The sequence below is a fragment of the Melanaphis sacchari genome, unplaced genomic scaffold (assembly GCF_002803265.2).
Source record: "Melanaphis sacchari strain LSU unplaced genomic scaffold, SCAv2.0 Contig2_pilon_pilon, whole genome shotgun sequence".
NCBI classification, from domain to species: domain Eukaryota; kingdom Metazoa; phylum Arthropoda; class Insecta; order Hemiptera; family Aphididae; genus Melanaphis; species Melanaphis sacchari.
The window spans coordinates 5,175,880-5,195,201 of record NW_020271173.1 but is presented as its reverse complement, the minus strand read 5'-3'; the positions used below and the strand labels follow the sequence as shown (position 1 = coordinate 5,195,201).

Below are 19,322 nucleotides of genomic sequence, written 5' to 3'. Positions count from 1 at the left end.
AATCAGAGTTATTGTCATTGAATTCAACTAGAATAAGTAAAACATTTTTAAATTTTTTTTTAATAAAATGCCATTTTCTGTAACCTTATTAAGTAAGTTGAAAAAATTCATGAATTAAGTCAATATGTTGTTTTATTTGAATTGAATTAACTAAATTTGATATCAGAAAGACATATTTGTTTAATATTAATACCAAGAAAAATCAATAGTTAATATTTTTGTAGTATTATATTTTGTTCACAGACTTTTTTTTTTGAAGTTTTGAGGATTCATTGGGAGGAAAGGGTAGTGATTTATTTACTTTAGAATTGAAAATTCAGTAAATACATTGAAGTCCCGGAGAAGTCAAATATTGTGTTATTTGTTTTAATATTATTTGTTCTAGCATAAAAATAAATTATAGATATTTAATAATAATTGAAAATCATAATAAATAAATAATATATTTTATAGTATATAAATAATGTATGTATGACTATATAAATTATAGTGAGATAATTCGTTTTCACTTAAATTTTTCATAAGAAAATAAGTATTAAAAACACTAAACATTCCTTAAAAAAAACATACAGTCATTTTTAAATATTGTATTATTCCTATTTGAATGGTTTATTATTTATACAAATTGTTTCGACATAAAATACGGCACAGTCGGCCGATATCAATTTCCAATTAATTTTTATAATCCATCAATAAAATATTAAAAGGTTCCATGATACGAGATAGTTACCTGAATAAAGTAAAATTTCAAGTTTCTTTAATAAGTAATAACTCTGTTCTTTATTTATGTTTGTCTCTTAATGCACATTTAATTACTGACCTCCTAATATCAATTTATAAATGCACGATTTTTCGCATATTTATCTACAGATATTATAGTAATCACTAATATATCATTTGTATTAAAAATTATAGCCAATACTTGGCGTTATAAAATAATAATTAATTGTTAAGCAAAAATTTGAAATTCACTTGATCAAGACTAGCTTTATTAATTTCACGTCTCAGTAATAATGAACAGTTGTAAAGAATTACATTCTCAATAATATTTTTCAGGCAGTGAGAAGATTGTGGCAAAAAAAACTCATCATATTGCACGGTATACAACCTTAAAGTATAAAAGTTAGCATTTCACTTGATATAACGAAATAATTTCTAATATTATATGGATAAAAAAAAATTGAAATAATTATTTGTTGTCGAGCACAATTTAGGATTGTGATATCCAATCATTGGGAAAAATTTACACATATGCCCGTTAATAAAATGTAATTATATCGACTGTCAAAAAGTCCGAAATACCGGAATGCAAAACCTAATTTGAAATATTGCATGCTTAAAATAGTACATTGACACAACTCACTTCATCTGAAAATCGTGATACTGTTGCGAACTTATGCTGTTGGCGAAGTCCGGCCACCGATTAAAATCAATCGGAAGTTCGACGGGCGCTGTCTGGCACCCTTCGTGCCCCTGCTCGGGTGAGTTGGCAGAGAGCGATGGCTGTTGGACGACAATTGTAGCTACTTGACCCGTATCCGACATGACCACCGCAGCCGATTGGCTCTTGTTGATGACCAAGGCATCTAGTAGCACCGCCGAGCCCTTTCGCTCCTTGTTGTTCCAGTTCGGTGTCCGGCTGTAAACCGTCGACGGCCTCCTGGAAACCGTGTAAAGTCCCGTAACAATCATTCGTAAATATCGTAAATCTTTATAGTAAAATATAGTATAGTATAGTATAGGTAAAATCGTGTTTATCTTTTCTAATAACTTAAAATCCCCTTTAGTGTTCGTGATACGCAGCACACGTATTACAGTGATCCACGACGTCGTGGTACGTGGCTGTGCTATCCATACGGATGCAATTTGTAAAGTAGAAAAAAAATTATCTAGTGGGGGAACTTCTACAACGCGCACATGAGTGATTCAAAGCCAACATGACTCTCTACGTATGACCTGGTCGGATAAAATCCAAAAAATAAAAGAAAAAGACAAGACATATACCTACTTTCCGCGTTAATGCATCCGACGCTTCCAAACAACAGCTCCTATTGTATTCAATAATGAAACGTTCATCATTATTATGATTTCTTATTTGATGACGATTTTAATAATTAAAAGTCTGATTTCAATAATACGATCATTTGCGACTTATCGAGTATTGTTAACGTTTAAAATATTACTAATGAATAGTGTTTGGTTTAAATACATGATATTTAATTAATTTTTATAGGCGTATTTTAACATTATGAATATCAAATAAAAATTTGTTTTTGAAAATAATTTTTTTTTTCTTTTTAATTTAAAATTTGAAACTTAAATATCACAGAAACCATTAAGACTACGAATGAATTAAAATTGGGTATTCGAATATGAGAAATAAATTTACTTGATAACTAGTGCAAAATGCAGGTAGTAAACATAAAAATGGAGAATGTTATATTTAAAAAAAACAAAAACAAATAGTTGTATTATTGGTGGTTGTTAGTAATTATATTATACAAACGAATCAAAATTCCTCTATATTTTAGTAAAGCAAAAAAAAAAAAAACGATAACGATTAATTTATCTTTTAGCGTAATAACTCAAACAAAATGAAAAATTCATTTTTGTTTAATAATAATTGAAAATATAATACCTTTCTATATCAACACACATAGTTTAGTAATTTGATTTTAATACTGTTATTAATGGATAGCAAAATCTTTTAACGCGTATATAGTGTATTATACTATCATTAGTAACCATTAATTTTGACATATCATAGTTGTGCAACAGTAATTAATCTAGTGATATCCACGAACAATATTTGTGGTGTAAATTTCTTGTACCTGCGTTATTTTATCAATTTAATTTACACGTTGTATTATATCATTTTTAATAAATTACTACATGCATCCAATACTTATAAAGATGTGACGAAATATGTGATGCATGCTAACGTACATACATTTCTTAGAAATATGTGTTAATATTAATTATTTCCTATATTTATAATATTAGAATGAGATTCTTTTTGTATAACTTTGATTTTACACAAAAAATCTATTATATGAAATTATAACCATAAGGAAAATGAATACAAATCATATTGTAATCTTATCGTGTTTTATAATTAATTTTTTTTTAGATAATTTATATTGACTATAACTTATAATTTTAAACTTTTTATAAACATTGTATTTCATTGATATGTTTTTATGGAAATATATTTGAAAAATAAAATGTCAAGTAATAACAAAGTTCATTAAGAATTATATTATTTTAAATATTTCTTTATTAAGAATGAAAGTGTTTTTTTTTTTAACTTATTTTTATTTGAATATAAATATAGTATGATTCATATATATATATATTGATATTTTAATTATACAAATAGTATATTATTAAACACGAAGATAAAATAAATTTTTTTTGCGATTTTCTTGGTTATAATTTTATAATTTAAGTCATAACTTTAATTGGATATATTATTTTAATTTGTATAAGTTCAATTCAATGTATTGTGTATAACTTATGAAATGAGTACTCACTAAGAGTTAATAAATGTGAGTATTGAAAAGGTGCCAACAATAATTATTGATTCTGGTATTTTTATCAATTATTCACAAAATAAAGTTCAAGAATATACAATTATTGTTTGTGATATTATACATTTAAATAAATTAAAATTAGGTTATGCATATATATATTTAATTTTATTGATATTAATAGAATGACTGCCATTATTATAAATTCAACGATGTAAATATTGATTGTGACCAGTATAAATTAAGCTGCTTTAAAATAAGATAAATAATGAATGTTAAAATTAATTACCCAAAAGCGACAATTACTTTAAAACTTAACGATATTGCCAATAAGTAAATAATGATAAATTGACAAACGGATTAGCAAATTTAACATGCAAAATGTCTATTTATTATTAAACAAGCAACTTGATTATAATATATATTATTATCAAGGGTTAAAAAATGAATTGTTTTTAATCGTGATGTTTTCAAAATTAATTGAGTTCTATAAATTAAATTTTAGATGTGGCTTTTTATCAAAATAACTACAAAATATCTATAATTATTGTACATTAATAATATTACCAAATATAATAATATATTGCAATTTACAGTCAAATGTTAATCATATAATATTGTTAACTAATCTTTCCTATGAAATATTCACTGGCGTGTTTCAGTGTTAAATGCAAAATGTCTTATGTGTAATTTCCCTACTAACTATGAGTAATTACTAGGATAAATGCAAACAACTTGAATACGTATCAAATACACAAAAGTATGTAAGTAGTCTATGTCGTAAGTAATCTTGTCGATAAAATTTTAAATATATTCGTTTATAAATTAAAATGACTTTAATGAATTAAAATGAATAAAATATGGTAAAGGTAAATTAAAACAATGTATTTAATTTTTGTGGCATAACAAGTTGAAGAAGTAAGACTTAATATCATTAAAGTATAGACTAAGTTGGTAAAAATGTTATTGAATAATTTAACAATCATATATTATTATCTATAATTATTCAGGGATTCAAAAGTTTGAAAAATGAAACATTAAATAAATATAAAAAAACATAAATTAGTTTGGACGAAATAAGGTAAAAATGTTTTCTATATTTGTTGAACACGTACTAAGAACGGCAAATATTTACACTCGTAAGTACAATAGATATAACCGATTACTTTTGGGGTATAAGAGTTAAAAATAATTGTTTCTGCAGTTGGAATTTTTTATCCCAAGATATTAGGAAAATTTTACAAATTCGGGATTTTTGATTTAAACATAAAGCATAGTATTATATTTACCAAATGACAAATACACTTCATATAATTTATGTAGAACAATCGTCAATCATATTTTCAAGAGTAAAATAAATATTTTAATTTTAATATATTTGATTTATATTTTAAAATTTAAGAAGTACAGTTTTTAAAATAAGGTACATTTGAAACGATACATTTAAAGGTAACTTGCGATTAGTAAGTACTATATTTTATTATAATATTGTTTCAATATTTAAAGATATTTGCAAATAATTTATTTTTCATACCTTTTATTTGTTTCATTAGGTTCATCTGTTTCGTTGACTGTGGGGAACGTAAAATGTTGTTTTGACTTTGTAGGTGATGATTCATCGTCGCAAGTAGGTGACTCTGGAAGACCAGTCGGTGACGAAGGAATTGGTGGAGATCCATTGTCCACTTGGAAAGAGTCTTCGCTATCGATGGTCATTTGTTCAGCAGCGAAACCTGATGAGTTTCGACCGATCTCTGTTCGAGTTCGGTCCTCTTCAAATCGACTTTTAGCATATCTCCTCGAAAGCAATTTTAATCTAAATATATGTATTAATTATAAAATCAGTATCTATATTGTTTAAAATATTTTAAATTAACCAATAATAATAAGTAGTTTCTTGGAAAATTTTTACTATAAAATTGTTCAAATTGTAGAAAACAATTTCCATTAAATAGCCATTGCATAAAATATTATATTATCTATCGCTGTAATTATATATACTATACATTTTATGAATAGGCATATTTTTTTTATTAATTTTTAATACATTTGAATGTTTAATATTCAAATTTAATTTCTTGAATTATGATTTATGTACTAAAATGTATACTCCAATTATTTCTAATTCTTGAGTTCTAAATTACTTTTGTTTTTAAATTATTAAAATATAAGTTAATGTACGAATATTAAATATTATTATGTTTTTTTTTTTTTTTTTTAGAAGTATAGAAACTCGGCATTATCTCAGAATAATTCAAACTAAAAGGTAAATAACTAAATAATGTAGCTAAAAACACACGCATATATTGAAGATTACAATAATGGTTATCGTAAGTAATATATTTTTAAGATGTTATATTTGAAAAATAAGAAAATATTTTTTATTAAAAAATTGGGTTTGGTTAGTAATATCGTTTATTTATAAGATTATTCTTATGTAGCATTTTATATTTCCTGGAAGAACGTTTTATAAAAGTGAAGCGAAAGTATTACTTATCGTAATTTATAATCTCTACCTATATATTACTATACATATAAACACAATTGAAGTGTCTGCAGGGTTATTTTTCAAATGTCTGTATCGATTTTGATGAAATTTTCACTGGCAGGTAAAATACCTAGCATTGAGTAGGTAACTTAGGTTACTTTTTTGTATTAGAATTCAATTCTTAAATATAAGTTTACAAATGGATTTTATCGTTAAAATACGAAATTTTTTTTTTTTTTATTTCTAATAATTGCATTTACCGTTTTCATACAAAAGTAAGCAATAGAAAATATCTTAAATGTCTTGTACAGTTAAATGTTCTAAGCATTGGTTAAGTTAGGTTAGGTCTTCATCTTGGTTGAATCCACACAGCTAGATACCTAATCTAACCGACATTAACTTGCTTATGAATTTAGTTGAGTATTTCACTCAATTGGAAATAAACTAAGCCATGTATTTTATATTTTTTAGTTCTTTTCCTGGGAAAAGTTGATAAATAAAGCCTTTATTTAATAATATGTATTAACTGAAATATTTAATATTTCCGTCATATGCCGTTATTAAATTAACGCACAATTACAAATAAAATCTTGAATTTCTTACTTTGGGAAAAGCATAAGATTATTAATATGGTATGCTAGATAGCATAATATTAACAAGTAATTCTAAGAAATGGTTCATGATAGGAAAATTATGAAATATAATTTTGTGTTTGTCAAAATTGAACATAGTAATGTTTGATTGTGCATTTGAAAATGTTTCTTTTTTTAGTTTTCATCTCCAAACGTAAGACATATTTATGTCAATAATATAAAATGATATGTTGTTAAAAACATAATTGCCAGATTAATCACAATAATTTATTAACATTATTTGATAGATTAAAAAATTTTATCAGGCATATAAAATATTCTAAAAAATTAAAAAATTGTGTTTCCTAAATTTTTAATTTATTCTAAAATAACATTATTGGTTAAATATATTTATTTATTTTTTTAAGTAAAATTGTATTTAGTTATTATTAATGTTTATTTAAATATTTAAACTTATATGAAGCCATGAGGGAGAAGGTAACCCTCTGAATCACATAAAAGTTAAACCACTATAAATAGGCTAGCTATATTTTTATGGTTTTTATTTTATTAGCTCAACATTTTTACATGCATTAGTTGCATAATTTACTAGAGTTACCCATTATATAGCAGAATATACTTTTTAGCAAAATAATCTCTAGACATTAAATGTGTGGGTACTTTGAGTATTCATTGTAGGTATTAGGTAGTTACTAAGAATATTATAGTCGTTAACCTTTAGTGGGTACCGATTGTGTTTATTTCCTCGCTTTATCTCAAACTAAGTGTACATAATATTAGAATTTCATGAGTTCACATTTATCAGGGTACAAAACGTTTAGTCAAATATTTAAGTATTTTTCAAATTCAATTCATTTTGACCTATATGTAAAACCCTAGAGAATTACTGGTATGTAAATGCATGCATCCTAATACATCTCCTAACTATAAGTGATACAAATTCCAGACTATGGTAAAATTATTTAAAAAATTATATGAATAGCATTATTTTATTTATTTTTTAATTAACTGTTATATAATTTTTAATTTAATTGTGTATTAGATTAATTTATTTAAACAGTTGTTTGATACCGAAGAGAAAAAAAACTTAAACCAAAAGCTAATAATATTATGAAATACGAAGTATTTTTATGATAGATTAAGAGTCATGTTTTTTGTATTATTAAATTAAGGGTCTATAATTTATTTATAAGCTCTGAGTCTTAGACTTACCTTTTATTCGCTATGATGGTGTTACGGTGAAGATTTTCGAGCAGCGCTTGCCGCTTCATGATGTTACGCCATTCCAGCGTGTTGTCTGCGTCATCGTCTGCGCTCCTGTCTCTATCGGCTGGCCTAAAGTCTTCAACTTCCGCGATGGTGTTCTGCTCCATAGCACTGCCGTCTTTCCCGTAGTTGTTGTTCGTTTTATTGTCGTTATTGTTGTTGTAGTTATTGTTGTTCTGGTGATGATGGTGAAAGCTACTCGGCAACGTAGTGTACTGCATCAGTGGCATTCCACTGTCCTCGTATTCTTCGGGCGCGGTATCCTGGACGGTGAAAACGGCTTTTGGATCATCCCTGGGCTGTTCCTCCGTACTAGACGCGCTGTAAAATTCATCGTCCTTTTCTGCAGATGACGAAGACTGAGTGCCGTTGAGCACTTCGTCTAACAGGTTCGGAATTATACGCATTTTTGGTTCGAACTAACAAAAGTTTATAATAGAACCAATTAATAATCAAAGCATTGTCCATCGTGAACTTATTGATAGCTATTAGAACTATTAGTTATTACATGTTTATTGCACGATCAATATTATTTTTCTGTACGTTCTTTTTAAACTCAAAACAATAAACACATGTGATTATATAACAGTTTATTGTAATTTATTATGACATTTGAACTACCTTTATTAAAATATATTAATTTTAATAATCTATTATCTATCATCAAATTATTTCAGTAAAAAAAAATTGATTACATTTCTTTAAAATGCTGTATGATTATTAATGTTATGTCTGAGTTTTCATGATACGCAATATAAAATCTTTACATTTTCAATGGAGCAATGATTCTGTTGCTCTTACAATAATGTACTTTTTTTTTTTATCTGAAGTTACATTTAAAAGAAGTAAAAATTCAAAATTAAATTTTGGTGTTGGTTTGTTATAGAAAATTGAATTTACCTGACGTTGGTATTTGATTGTATTCGTATGTCAAAAAACAATAATTAATAATATTTAGACGCAATTTTTTTATAAGTGTTTCAATGAATACGTTTAGAAAATAAAAAGTATTGAAACATTTTTTCAAAATAATTAGTCTTGTTTGTATAATTTATAGATATTTAATTTCATTTTTTTTTATATAATTACAATGATGTGTATTTTTTTAATTAAAATAAACTGCAAAGTATAAAACTATCAATAATACATCGTCACAAAAGAACTTTTTGAAAAAAAAACATGAGAATGTGCACATTTTTTTAGTAACATTTTTATTTTTGTAAAACTATTTTAGTTAAGGCTTGAAAATGTAACACAAATACTTTTTTTCTTCAGAAATTGGTGTAAAACAATTAAAATTTACAGTTATACTCGTAGTCATTTCAAGTTCGAAATTCTACCAAGTATTATTCAAATTTTTTTATTGATTTTACAAAAATATCATACGTAGGAATTTATATGAACTTTCCATCACTAAATATTCATATTAAGTATTCATTATAATATCTGTGAAAAAATATGAATATTTTAATATTTATAAACCATACTAAGACAAAAACAAACATATTTTAGTATCATTGAGTACCTACCGTAAGTTACATAGGTTTAAAATAAACAATAAGAAGATTTGTCTAGTTTTATGTAGAAACCAACACTTACAATTTTAAAGTGGTACAGGAATACAAACTCATCTAGTTTTTATTCTATTATAGAAATTTACATGTACATGGTTTACTTACTAATGTAAAGTGTACTTATCAAATCGACCTAAATGCCAGTATTCAACACAGGATTATGGATATCGCAATAATACATACAAGCATACAATGTGAGTACCTACACGAGGTAATCAAATGTTGGTAATAATAATATTCCCAGAATGGTTATAATAACGAGATTGGAAGAGATACAAAGAGAAATCGAATATCAAACATAATATTATATTAGCTTTAATAGTAGGTAGCTTATGGTAATTTGTGTAATAGTGAATATGTCTGGTATTAGGTATAATATATGATACTATGTGATGTAATTTATACTTAATGCACGCGAAGAGCACTTACTCACATTTTTCTGCATTTACATAAATGTATTTTAGGTTTATATTTTATAACTAGATCAAAATTTTAATTTTATGTTTTACTTTATTTAATTCTTTGAAATTTAAATTTAGTATAAATGCTACAAATATTAAATATTTTATTTTTCATTTTTTTTTTTTTTTAAAGCTTAAAGTTAAACTGTCACTTAAAATTAAAAAAATAAAATAAATAGGTAATAAATATTATTTTTTATATTATTAAATTTGAAAAAAATTGTATATCTAATATAATATATTTTAAATACAAAATAAAAGATAAAAATATAGTTCAGTAGACACGTGAAGAAATTTTCATATCATACATATTTGCATATAGTGCTAATAAATATTGTAACTGTCAATAGAATATTTTTCGGGGTTGAAAGAATGATTCGCCTAATGATTTTTTTATTATGATGAAAAAATATGACATTTATGGAATTGCATTTTCTGTTTCAATATTCATCGTCATGAATGTCAAATATAATAAATAAATAAATAAATAAATGACTGTAACAATCGATATCATATTCTATTTGTTGATGTAAAAGAAAAAAGTTATGCTCGTTTGGGATTTAAATTAACGTAGCTTTATGCGTTAGGTATTCGCAAATCACTGAAGTTAAATTAAATTAATTGCTTAAACTGAAAAATGTATTTGACACAGCAATTAAAAAATATCCAATAGAATTTAATTAAAGCAAGTAAAAAACACTTTTACGGGAAAATATTCGGTATTGAATAACAACAATACAATATTTGAATTCAAACAAACATACTACAGGTATATTGAAATAGCGTGTCACTAATCAAATTCACTAAGGGAAAATAGTATACATTCTTTTTATTTACCCTATAATAATCTCGGATAATAAAAATTGGACGATGGGGAATTGATTTTCAAATGCTCTTTGTGAGGTATTACAATGGGCAAAGTAGTATATGCTTGGATTAATATCCACTTTCAAACAAACATTGGGTCAAAACAGTATAGTATGTATAATATATCCTTGCTTGTGTTTGTGGATTTAATTATGGTATAATGCACATAATTCCCCTAACGCCTTTGAAAAGTGTAGTATGTTTAAATGGTTTTTTTTATTTTTAGTTTTTTAGAATCATTTTAAAGCAAGATTGTTTTTTTTTTTTTTTTTGCTCTGGTGTGGTATTACAATAATTGTTTATTTCTATATATATTTCATGCTATACTAAACATGCGATTTAGACAATTCCTTTAAAACTAAATTCTATTTTATATTGAGCACAGATAATTTTAGTATACATTATCTTTAGAGTGTTTATAAGAGTTTCGTCTTGTAGTACATAACTATTCACTATTTTAGTATTTAATTACTAAATATACTATTTGGCATTAAAAATTATAAGGTATAATTTTCAAACTGAACCAACAGATTTCATACTGAAATTACATACGGTAATTTATTTTTGTGTAAAATATTGATTTGGAATGTAATTTCAGATGACTTTAATTAAATAATATTACATTTTAAATTACAATATTTAAAATCAACAAATTCGTTTAATCTCGATTTTATCATTTGCATAGTTGTGCGGACATGCGGTACCCAAACATCGGTGGCTCAGAGTATAATAGTACATTGCGGTCACTCAATTTTGTCGGGTTACCACGCTGGCCAATCGTACTGTAACTGTATAAAATATTATCCAACCAGAAATAATTGAATTCCTGTACCACGTCTGTCTTACACACACGACTTACGCATCAAACTGTTAGTCGTGTACGGGTTACTACCGTGTTAACTGTTTTCTCGGTAGAGCGGAAGGTTTCGCGGAACCTCACGTCGTCTAGTCATATCACAAGAATATAATGCCAATAGTCGTTTAGTTGTACTCACCGGGTTTTCGAAATTGTCCTCGTTTTCCGTGTCGTCGGTAACCGTGGTCATGGTGGCCGCGGACGAATCGGTGCTGGTGTTGACCGTAGCCGACGATTCTATGGACACCGAGCTGGACCCGAGCACCTTGAGCTTGGGCACCGGCGACGATTGCAGCGAATGCGGCTGCTGTGGCTGCAAGTGCTGCTGCTGTTGTTGTACCATTTTGGACCGGTTGAGCATGCGTTGGGCGCCGGCAGACTTGAAGTGTAGCCGGCGCAATGCGCTGGACGCGCTGGCGATGAGATCGTTACCGGATGACGCGGTACCGTAACTGGAAGCCGACGACGGCGTGGGCGATCCCGGCGCCGACTTCCTCACGAGAACCGCCATTCGGTGTTTGCCCGTGCCGCTGACCACGTCAACGCCGGCTGGAGTCCAGCCACCATCTGCCTGAAAACACCGAGAAAATAACATTCCGATATTATAATAATATGCTACCGCTATGTTAACTTTCGCACACATGTATTATACGCGCGTATCTACTGCTGTATCACGTCATAATATTAAATATTAATTATTTAGGTCGATTTTTGAATTTTGAAAATATACTATACTCATAGAAAAATTATCACAAAACAGTATTCATCTATAATTTTTCAAATTTCGAGGCCTACAAAAATTTTTCTTTGACTATGATTAAGGTGTATAGGCGTGTAGCCGTGCTTTTAATTCTAAATTGTTTGACAATCGTTAGAATTCACCGTGGTGGGAAAACCAATTAAATATTTCATCAAGGTTAATAGGTTATTTACGCATTTTAATAATATTCTCAATGATTTATAGGCATGCATATTTAAAAAAAAAAAAAAATTACTTGTAGCTACATATTAAAAATGTCTGGATAATTTATATATTATACTGAAATGTTATTTTATGAGATATTTCTGAATGTTATACTTAAAATATTATTATACTCCAAAAAATCTTTATTTTAGAAACTGAGCTTACGATTCATACATTTTATATATTTTGAATATAATTTAATAATTTATTTAATTGACAAAAGTATAAACAAAGTTGAAAATATGACAAGATGCCATAAAGTTCGTTGACATAAAGACACACTTTGCTGTGCAATACTTGAATTTATATAATTAATTGTGCAAAAGTAACTCTGTCAAAAGTATTCTTTTTTATATTTTAACTCAGTATTTTTGTTGTTATCCTCATATTTAATTATTGTAAAATGTATAGAATGTACAACTCAACAAATATTTTTTATGAAAATAAAAATACATTATTTTAATAAAAAAAACATTTTAAAACGATCAAAAGCAAGTAAAACACGTAATAACCTCACAAATAAATTATTGACCTAATAGTAATAAAAATAAAGAGTACAACAATTAAATTATTTATTAAAAAGCAATAAATACGAAAAAATAAATATTACAGTAACAAAACTGAACAAAATCGTGATAAAACAAAATTTATTTAATATTTTTTATAAAACCATTATTGTATATTTATATTATAACTTACAAAAGTACTCAAATTTAGCTATAAATAAAGTATAATCTGCTTATTTTTAAATTCTTAGCGAAGAGATAAATATATTAATTTCATAATTATGTGAGTTTTTTTATGATTGTATACGTGATAGTCTATAAAATATTTCGATTTTAACTATGAGCGAGGTTCTGAATAAAAAAAATAAGATTTAGTTTGTACTTTAAAAAGATCAAAATTGAAAACTCCCAGTATTTTTTTTTTTTTTTATAAACGGGAATAATAAACAAAAATTAAGGAAAATATGATTTTTCGTAAACACAACATTGTAATTAAAACAATAATTGTTTTGTAACCACAGTTACTAAAATTTAGACAATATTTGTTCAGAGTAGTTTATAATCGTATACCAAGGTTTATTATTCAATTCAAATTTAACTAAATCCATTAAATCGATCTACTCAATGATGTGTTCCACTTGATACCTAATGTATAGCAGAGTATTTTTTCATTTTCTTACCATTTTAAGTTCTTATTTTTACCTAAAAATAATAAAACAGCAATTATATTGGTTAAAAAGCTTCAATGTTTATAAATGATTGTGAACGGAGATTCAAGTTCTCAGTTATAGGCCTGTTGTCAACTTCCTAATGATAATCGTTTCGCCAATATTCAATAAAGCTAAAAAGTTTTGGTTATTTTTGAACAACTAAAGGTTAAAGAACAGATTAAAACTTGCAAATCGTTCTCCTTTAAAAATTCAGTGGAAATGAGATGCATTTGTACTCATTTATTTTAGAACCATATTATTCCTTCTATTTCAGCTAGTTTTAATAATTTTGCTTATAGAAGATAAATCGTTACACAAATATTTTTCTAATAAATTATCCAAAATAAATTGTATAAATAAATATTTAGGCTGTAATTATAAACCTCGGTCGTGTGAATAATTTTAAAAATTACTATTTTAATCATTGTAAACTCACTTAGATATTGTAAAATATATTAGCAAGTAATAAATAGAAAATATACAAAGACTAATACTCTACTCTACAATGTTGGTTTCATACTTTCATACAATTATCGAGATGAATATTTTATTTTTTATTAAAAATACATATTGTTAAAAAGAATAACTTTCAGGGGATTCCATCCACAAGTAGAATACTGATTTAATCAATGCTTATTTCTGTTAGAATTCCAGATAATGATACTATTATATTTTATTGTCAATCACTTCGAAATTTATGATGTTCTACTTGTAGTTTGATATCGATTCAATTTATTGTGGAAACATAGTGTTAAAAAAATCCGGTTTCTTAAAAACGGCCATTTTAACATTACAAGTCAAAGTCTAAAATATACATTTTTTGTCCTATTAAAATGTGCATTATTGTGAAGACAAAGCTTCTCACACTCCTCAAAATGAATGTAAACCATACACATAAATATGAATTGGTCAAAGTTTTAATATAAATTTTATGTAGAACGATATTAGTTTATATTTTTAAAATTAATAATTAGTGCAAGTAAACCTCAAAAATACTCAAGTGAAACGCGAAATACACACAATACTTAAGAAAATATCACATTAACCAACTTTTTTGGAAAAAAATCGTAACGTCTTAAGTATTATAATATTTAATATAAATAATTATAAAATAAATATTATTGCACAATTTTAATTAAACATGATTAAATAAATAGAAATAGAAATAAAAGTTAAATTATATTAATTATAATGTTAATTATGTATTAAGAATTAAAACATATTATAGCACATTTAACAATAAAAAATTTATATATTTTTATACACAATTAATCATGACATAATAATATAGTTAGTATCATACCGCTAACAATAATATTGTGGTAAACCTATAATTTAAAGAGTAGATAAAATACGATAATAATGATAAATTGATTATGTGTGAATATATCATTACCGATCATAATAAAATCTTACAATAAAATTAATTACGATATTTTTCCAAATAAGATTGATCAAATTTAGCTATGCTAGGAAAAAAGTTAAAATATGATTTATTTCTCAAATATTTTGGGAAGTTCGACTTTTGCTAGAGAATTTTAAGAGTTCAGTTAATTTTGACTTTTGAATGTAGTATACATATTATACGCAAAATATGTTAAAATATATTAATATATAGGAATTAATCAAAAATAAAACGAAAACAACATTAAAAAAAAAAAAACAGTTTGGTCATTACACATTTAGCATTTCATAGTACATACACAAAGTGTGTCGTATTAAATGCAATTTTAATCATTGCTCAAAATAAAACGTTGCGTTTATAATTATTAAAGGTGTGTCTAATAAACTAGTACACACATTATTACACTGAGTTCTGAATATCCGAGATTAATATTTAGATAGGTTTTTTAGTTAGGCATTATTTATTAGTTATTACATTATAGGCGTAGAACCCACACTGTCGGACAATGATTAATAATAATTGCAGTTGACATGGCACCGATAATTTGTCAATGAGAATTATTAACTGACATACTTAAATTGTTCAGAAATTAGTTTTAACATTTAAAACCAAATAATGTAAACCTTGTTCACATCAATTATAACAGGGAGAATGATTCGTAAACATAGTCCTTTATCATTAGTTAGTACCTACAGTGTTTGGAGCATTAATAGATAACAATATTGATGCAATCTGTCAAAAACGATATAGTCCTAATTACTTTTGTCTATTTACAAGTATACTTTACGCTGACATAAAATTAAAATATTAAATATTAATTACGTAAGTAATAGTGTCCTGTGAATTTGAGTAATAAAACTATGAACTCGATTGAAAATTAATAATTTAGCGAGGTACCCAACATGAGAGATACATTTTAACAAATTATTATATCAATTGACATTTTTATGATAAATATAAAAAACAAAGGAGAATTTTATGTTAATTTTTTAATCACAATTTATTATTTATGTCATTAACAAAAGAAGGTAGTACAATATTAGGGCTGTGATCATAAATAAAATTTTTACTATAGCAATAAGTGGTAAATTAAGATATTTTTTATGTCAGCAAAAATATGTTTTATTCAGATAATATCCCCACTAAATTATTATAACTGATAATCAAATAAACACCTAAACCATACTTACTATAGCATTATAGTGTATCATGTAAAACACCGCGTTTCCGTCATCTGGATAAGAGGACCAATCCTTAACCTAATCAGACCATCGTCCGGATATACTAAAGGATAAGGACGTTATGCATGGTTTTCAAATTAATTAAAAACTCAATTAGTAAACTTTTTTAAATTACATTTTATTCTTTTATTCTTTTTTGTGTCGAAAATAGGATATACTAAATCTTACACCCATTAAAAGAACACGTAAAAGCATTTTATTGTTGTTATTTTTTATGTATTTAGGGTAATTCACGGAGAATTCTCACTGCCATTTAATAATGAATTAATTCAAATTATGGTTTTTAAAATTTTTAAATACTTTAAATATCATATTTTTAAATTCTCATCTTTTTTGTTGTAACATTTAAGCAGTATTTTGTGATTTGGGGTGATACAAATTCTGGTTTTTCAAATAACGATCTCTTTATTTATTGTAAAATATTTATTGGATATATTTTTATTAAATGTCGATATACTTAATTCAAGATTTGATGAGTAGTTTTTCTTATTATAATATTTATACTATAGATAATAATAATTCTAACAAGTAAACATATAAAAATATAAAATAAATATAAATAAAATCAGATCTATTAGTATTTTTTATGTTTGAAACATTTATTAATTGCCTATAAATAATGACTAATTAATTTAAATTACTAATACTTAGATATTGTGAACTTAGATTAGGTTTTAAATTAGTCTTTTGAATTTTGATTTAACAAAAATTTTCAGTAAAATTATTCACAAAATAATTTATTATGTAAAATGTTGGATTACAATTTGAAAAACAGAAGTCTGTTTTTCAACAGTATACTCCTTAAACTTTAAAACTTCTTAAGAATTGGAAACTATAGTATTTAAGTAGATGTATTTAAAAATTTTGAAAATTAGATTTTGAACCATTGTACAATAAAAGAACAAAAAGGTAATTATATAATACTTTTTGATCGAAGTAGGTTGCAGGCAAAAAAGCGTAGCTAACTATTGTCGGACGGATGTATTCGCGCATTTACCTCGACAAACTTCGATCATCCGGTGTTTTTGTTGTTGATTTTTTTTCTTTTTGTTAATATTTATACACTTAAGTTTATCAACGGGAAGAACAGTATTATACAGTAACAGTTTAGATGGAAAATAACAAATGAAAAATAAAAATAAAAACAATAACAATACTTATCATTTTGTGTTTTAATGGATGCACTGGTTATTAAGGATAATAGTCTCAGTATAATGTTTCTCTATAGGCTCCATTTAACATGACTATGCGTGAATCTACAATCAACCCCGTATCGTCGTAGGACAATAAAACATGTTTCATTCTCAAATGCTTTTGGTTTTGTTCATTGTGTGCCAATATAAGCAATCCGTCAAAAACTTAATACGGAACGTATCTACATAGAAATTCAAAACGAAAATATTGTTTAAATATTATACGACTATTATAATAATCTTTGGTTTAACTGAACACTTTCTAAAATTGTTATCTTTACTATATTATTCTTATGGTTACCAATATATATATATATATAAAACGTTGAAACATATTATTAGAAGTAGGTATAACTTAAATTTAGGTACTCCAATATTTATACATGAATACTTATATAAATATTAAGCTAAATCATTAAAATAATATTATAATATTATAAATATCTTAAGTAAACACTGCCAATTAAATATTTAATAATTATTATAAATAAAAATTATTTATGGATAATTTTTTTTTTCTATTGGACTTAAAAAAACATCTATAATAAACGTTATTAGTTTTTGTGTTTAATACTTATTTCGTGGTATCTTGAACTAAAATTAAAATTATACAATTAATACGTTGTTAATTATATGTAATAATTACTACCTACTAATATTAATATTATATAGTTATCATTAACAGAATGTTTAAATATTATTGTATAGGTCGGTCTTTATTAGAGAAGGTAATATATTTGAGCTTTCTGTTCGGAGGCGATTAATTATGTTTTTTTTTACTTCTGCTAGATATATTTTATTGATATGAAATGTTTCATAATGTCGCAATGTGCCTTCTGCGTGTTTTATTAATACATTATAACATACCTAAATATTAATTCATCATTTATGTTTTTTTTTGTTTTTTTTTTTTTTTTTTTATTTGGTAAGACAATTTACAATCTGTTTACAATAATTACAATATGCAAATGCGATGATTTACACATAATAAAATAACATGAGTAGCGTGTTGAGGAAGAAACCCATTGGTAACACCTCTTATATTAATTTAATAGATCTCTACACCATTTACGCTTTAGTCTGCGAGGTGGGTTTTTTGGGATGGTGATGGTGGACATATTTGATATTAAAGTATTGTAATGCGTATTGAAATTATGGTGGAAACGTTTGTACATTGTTTTGGCAAGTTTGGTAGTATTTGTTATTTTTAAGCCTTTGTGTAATGAAAAGTTAGAAACATACCAGGGGGCTTTGGTTAGTAACCTTAGAGTAATTGATTGAAAAGCCTGGATTGGTCTAATGTTCGAGGGCTTCGCCGGACCCCAGATTGCTATTCCATAAGACCAGACTGGTCTTATGATTGATTTATATATAATAAGTTTGTTTTGAAGTGATATTGTGGAGTTGAAGAGGGGTTGGAGATGATGAAGTCTATTATTCTCTGATTTTCTTTTTTCTTTTAGGTGGGGGCCTCAAGTTAGTCTTTTGTCAAGTGTTATGCCTAAGTATTTTATTTCTGTTCGGATGGGGATGGTGACGTTGTCCATGACTAATAGAGGCACTCACTTGGAGATTTTTTTAACGTGAAAGTAACTTGCACAGATTTGTCTGTATTTATTTTAATTTTCCATTTTTTGGCCCAGGCATCAATTTTATTAACATGATCCT

At 26.0% G+C, this 19,322-nt stretch overlaps 1 protein-coding gene across 3 annotated transcripts in view; it reads right to left on the bottom strand.

Annotated features, from left to right (window-relative positions):
* LOC112595781 overlaps positions 1-19,322 on the bottom strand; it is a 201,007-nt gene that overhangs the window by 46,010 nt on the left and 135,675 nt on the right. For 2 of the 3 annotated variants that reach the window (XM_025341108.1, XM_025341109.1), the window contains exons 3-6: positions 11,775-12,206; positions 7,824-8,296; positions 5,065-5,346; positions 1,364-1,660 (exon numbers count right to left, since the gene is read on the bottom strand). In XM_025341108.1, the coding sequence (XP_025196893.1) occupies positions 1,364-1,660; positions 5,065-5,346; positions 7,824-8,296; positions 11,775-12,146 (1,424 nt within the window). In that variant the 5' untranslated portion in view covers positions 12,147-12,206. The remainder of the gene's footprint in view (positions 1-1,363; positions 1,661-5,064; positions 5,347-7,823; positions 8,297-11,774; positions 12,207-19,322) is intronic. The other variant, XM_025341110.1, reaches the window with a different exon arrangement.